Below are 5,430 nucleotides of genomic sequence, written 5' to 3'. Positions count from 1 at the left end.
CTCAGTGCACCAATATTTTGTTTATGTTCTCTTTTCTTTTTTACTGGCTATATAATGTGGCAAAAAGAGTATTCCGGAATAAAGTCCTTCACACACATTATTCACAGTACTTTCCCCACCAACAGCTAGGATTATTCCATGTTCAATAGGAAGTACATGATGATGGGAAATTTTCTTAACCTGTTACCTTCAAAAAGGGTCTTTCTTCAGTCAATTACCCTGCCTAATGGTGACTACGTTCTGCAGAAGTTAAAAAGCCTTTCTACAAATAATAATACTGATGACAATGAATATAATAATGATGACTAACATTCAGTGAGTGTGCATTTATCATGTCAGGCACAATGCTAAGCACTTTATGGGTCTTAATTTATTTAACCCTCACAAAGCATTATGAGGTAGGTATTATAATTATCCCCCATTTTCTAATGTTTACTGAGACACACATGTATATATAAACAGAAAAATGATCAGCAATAAACATTAAACTGATAAAGACTATACTTTGGGAAGGGAATGGACACAAGACAATGGTCAAAGGGTACATTTGCCTTTTTGTAATGTTTGCATCTTTTATCAGGAAAATATATTCACACATTATTTCTGCAGTTAAAAGATATGATACGAATATGCGCTTAGGGAGAATGTCCATCAGGAACTTGTATTTTGGCATGTATTATGTGTATTTTGGCATGTATTATGTGTATTTTGGCATGTATTTTGGCAAAATATCTAGAGACTATGATATCCACCAGTAGGATTTCATAAGTGATATTACAGTAACACAACAAAACACCATGAAGATATTGAAGGATCTCTATTAAGTAAAATGTTGTTCATGAACACTTTTACAGTAAGAAAGCCTTAATGCTATAAAGAATGAAAAGAATAAGCCATCTTCAGAAATAAAGAGGTCATTTCTTCCAGATACTAAAGGTATTTTTAAGAATGTAACAGTTAGACAAATTACAGGAAAAAATGAAAACCACAGGACTACATTTCTACAGAAATTCTCTGATGTTTCAGAAGGTTAGAAAGGTGTTAAAAGTGCTGTCATTTGCAGTACGACAGACTGAACTATCTGATGTCAAGAGTAGTGAGCATTTAGTTAAGGTTTTCAAAATATATTCTATCATAGGGTGTTTCTCCAACATTATTTTTCCCAGGCTGAATAAGCTGGAGTCCACAAATACAATGTTTCTACATTATTCCATCTAGGGAAATTACTAACAAGATAAATTCTGTTTTGAGCCATAATTAAAAGCCTCCCTACACATTTCATATATTCTGGCTCATCACCAGTACAAATTTTGATGCTGAATAAGTTGTGGGTTATAATTAAAGTTCTTTCCACATTCCCTATATTCATAGGGTTTCTCACTAGTATGAATTCTATGATGACTAATAAGCTGTGAACTCTGAGAATAAGCCTTCCCACACATCTTACATTCATAGGGTTTCTCACCAGTATGAATTCTCTGATGTCTAGTAAGGTCTGAGCCAGAACGAAAAGCCTTTTCACATTCCTTACATTCATAAGGTTTCTCACCTGTATGGATTCTTTGATGTTTAATAAGTTGTGAGCTCTGACTAAAGGCATTGCCACATTCCTTACATTCATAGGGTTTTTCCCCAGTATGAATTCTCTGATGTTGAGTAAAGTTTGAGCCACTACTAAAGGCCTTCCCGCATTCTTTGCATTCATAAGGCTTCTCACCGGTGTGAATTCTCTGATGTCGAGTGAAGTTGGAACCACTACTAAAGGCCTTCCCACATTCCTTACATTCATAGGGTTTCTCACCAGTGTGAATTCTGTGATGTCGCGTAAGGTCTGAGCCACAAATAAAGGTTTTTCCACATTCCTTACATTCAAAGGGTTTCTTGCCAGTATGAATTTTCTGATGATGAGCGAGTCTTGAGGGATGTCTAAAGGACTTTCCACATTCCTTACATTCATAGGGCTTCTCAATGGTATGAATTATCTCATGTGTAGCAAACTGTGAGCCATGTCTAAAGGTTTTCCTATATTCTTTAGATGCACAGAATTTCTTTTTACTATTAATGATTTGCTGTAATGTAAAGGATGGATGCTGACTCAAAGTGGGCAGATCTTCATGAGTGAATACCAATTGATTGAAATGTCCCCCCTGAGAGCCGAGTTGTTTCTCAAACTGGATATTACAATCCCAATCATCTCTGAAACTAGAGCACTGAAAATCATGTCTTGTGAGTTTTTCCATTATTTCCCACTGGGTTGATTCTATTTCATAAATTTCTTTCTTCAGAAATAATTTCTTGGTCTCACATCTTGATTCCAGGACTGAAAGAAAACATGAAAGTAATTCACTCATGTTTTTCTTATTTGGGAGAAACGAAACTTCAATCAATATGGGAGAATTTCACTGATTTTTTTTTTACAAATGAATGAGGAAAAAAGAGAGTTAGAAGACAGGTTACCTAATAAGATGAGGGTAGTGATTAGGAAAACAAAATAAGTTACTGCTTCCCAAACAGTGCTATAGATCAGGATTACTTTGGGAAGCTTGCTAAATACACACATGCCTTAGTCCTATCTCCCTTGTTAAAGGATGACTCTAATCATACACACACAAAATGTCTCATGGCATATACACACACGGGACATATAATAGGATATAATAGGATCCCACAGTATTAATTGTAAAATAAGGGAAATGGCCAGGCATGGTGGCTCACACCTGTAATCCCAGCACCTTAGGTGGGTGAGGCAGGCAGAACATTTGAGGTCAGGAGTTTGAGATCAGCCTGGCCAACATGGTGAAACCTGTCTCTACTAAAAATATAAAAATTGGCTGGGCATGGTGGCATGTGCCTGTAATCCCAGCTACTGGGGAGGCTAAGGCACGAGAATTGCTTGAACCCGGGAGGCAGAGGTTGCAGTGGGCCGAGATTGCGCCACTGCACTCCAGCCTGGGCGACAGAGTGAGTCTCTGTCTTGATAAATAAATACATAAATAAATAATCAATCAGTCACACCGTTAACAGGGCTATTGTCAGGATGAAATGAATACGCCTAATGGAAAATTCCCAGGCATCAGTAAACTATGGCCTATGGCCCTGCACCGATTTTTATAAATGAAGTTTTATTAGCCATACTTGTTACGTATTGTCTATGGATGCTTTTGCGCTAAAAGGGCAGAAGTGAGTAGTTATGACACAGAATGTGTGAACTGCAAACCTAAACTACTTACTATTTGCCTTTCAAGAAAAAGTTTGCCAGCCCCTGGTTAGATACACATTGTCTAACACGGTAGCCGCTAGCTACATGTCGTTTTCAAAATTTCAAATAATTTAAATGAAGTGTGCATTTAATTTTGAAATAAACAGCTGAATTTGAAAATTCAGTTTCTCAGTTACGCTATTCACATTTCCAATGTTCAACAGCCAAACTTGGCTGGTAGCTTTTGTACTGGACGTCTGTACTAAACATCACAAATATAAAACATTTCCAACACCACTGAATGTTCTCTTAGATAGCCCTGGTCTGGATTCTGTAACTGGAGGTCCAGAGCTCTTTAAAAAATGATAAGGAACTAGAGGGTAGCCATCCAGAAAAAAGTCTAGCTTAAGAAAAGTCAAGAGTGGAATGAACATAGTATGAGTGGTAGGTAGGACTCATTTGTGCACAGATATGATATATGCTTGGGGTTTGATGAAAATAGTGTTTGTCTTGTAATTCTGAGATGCTGGCCTTTGTTAAAGAGAAGAGGGGACTTAACAAGTACACGAGCACTATAGTAGTGATGACTGACTGGCAGAAAAGACATTTGTAGGTTCAAGAAAAGGAGAGAGAGTAAAATGGAAGGCATTGTATGGTACTGACAGGTCAGAGATACTAGATTCAGTTACATGCATTTTATACTCAAACGAATAATTATAAGCTTTGTTTTCTTGGGCAAATTAGGTCAACTTTCCAAACCTGCAGTTCTCTGTCTAATACAATAGGAATGATAGCCCTTACAACTGTCGTGAGGATTGGGATTAATGTTTGTAAATACCATGGAAGAATTTCTGCCAGGCACGGTGGTTTATGCCTGTAATCCCAGCACTTTGGGAGGCCGAGGCAGGTGGATCACGAGGTCAGGAGTTTGAGACCAGCCTGACCAAAATAGTGAAATCCCGTCTCTACTAAAAATACAAAAATTAAGCAGGTGTGGTAGCGCGCGCCTGTAATCCCAGCTACTCAGGAGGCTGAGGCAGGAGAATTGCTGGAACCCAGGAGGCAGAGGTTGCAGTGAGCCAAGATCGCACCACTGCACTCCAGCCTAGGGAACAGAGCGAGACTCCATCTGAAACAAACAAACAGACAACACACAAAAAAAGAATTTCCATACAAAAGCGGGGACATTAGGCCTGACCCCTTGACTCCTAAAAAAAATAAAGTCAGGGAGAATAGCTAGAAGACTTGAAAGTCACTGACTCTTAGACAAGGAAATGAAGGGGTAAGGAAGGTACAGCTTTGTAAACTATTATAATATACTTGTAACACAAATACATTTTTAAAAGAAATAGCTTGGTCTGGATACAGAGGGACAGGATCTCAGCTAGTATTCTTATCACTTATGCATGGAGAAAGAAATGACTATGAAATGAGATATGATGAAAAGAAAAAATGAGTATAGTAAGGTGGTTGAGAAAACCGAAGGCTTTAGGGTTGTAAAAGAGGTCTGAAATCCGGACTTTTTAACTAGCTGAGAGGCCATAGACAAATTATGAAACCTCAATGAACACTGTTTTTATCATCTGTAAAACCATCAAGTGTATGACACTAATAGGTACTCAATATTTTTGTGGAATAATGTTCTGAATTATGTAAGGAAGACAGTTTGAAATCATACTAGATGATATGGTAAAAACATACATCATGCCGGGCGCAGTGGCTCACGCCTGTAATTCCTGCACTTTGGGAGGCCGAGGCGGGCGGATCACGAGGTCAGGAGATCAAGACCATCCTGGCTAACACGGTAAAACCCATCTCTACTAAAAATACAAAAAATTAGCTGGACGAGGTGGTGGGTGCCTGTAGTCCCAGCTACTCCAGAGGCTGAGGCAGGAGAATGGCGTGAACCCGGGAGGTGAAGCTTGCAGTGAGCCAAGATCGCCCCACTGCACTCCAGCCTGGGCGACAGAGTGAGACTCTGCCTCAAAAAAAAAAAGTACATCATACAATCTTTCTCTGATAGCTACAAGGCATTTAATCTGATCACTGAATCCCAAACAAAAGATGTGAGAGGAAATCAACACTAGATTTAACTTATAAGAAACACCAAAAAGAGTTCTTCAAGTAGAAAGAAAAGGACACTAACAATATAAAAATATAAAACTCATTGTAAAGGTATGAATATAGTTATATTCAGAATACTCTGATAATGTAATAATAGTGCATAAATC

General features: G+C 38.2%; 1 protein-coding gene across 5 annotated transcripts in view; it reads right to left on the bottom strand.

Annotated features, from left to right (window-relative positions):
- Positions 1-943: 943 nt before the first annotated feature.
- The window catches only part of ZNF566 (zinc finger protein 566), a 55,336-nt gene continuing 50,849 nt past the window's right edge, over positions 944-5,430 (bottom strand). For all 5 annotated transcript variants that reach the window (XM_011950617.1, XM_011950616.1, XM_011950614.1 and 2 more), the window contains one exon: positions 944-2,320. In XM_011950617.1, coding sequence (XP_011806007.1) covers positions 1,296-2,320 — 1,025 coding nt within the window. In that variant the 3' untranslated portion in view covers positions 944-1,295. The remainder of the gene's footprint in view (positions 2,321-5,430) is intronic.

Source organism: Colobus angolensis, unplaced genomic scaffold, assembly GCF_000951035.1.
Source record: "Colobus angolensis palliatus isolate OR3802 unplaced genomic scaffold, Cang.pa_1.0 Scaffold31, whole genome shotgun sequence".
NCBI classification, from domain to species: Eukaryota; Metazoa; Chordata; class Mammalia; order Primates; family Cercopithecidae; genus Colobus; species Colobus angolensis.
Note: the sequence above shows the minus strand (reverse complement) of the source record. Positions and strands in the feature narration are given on the sequence as shown.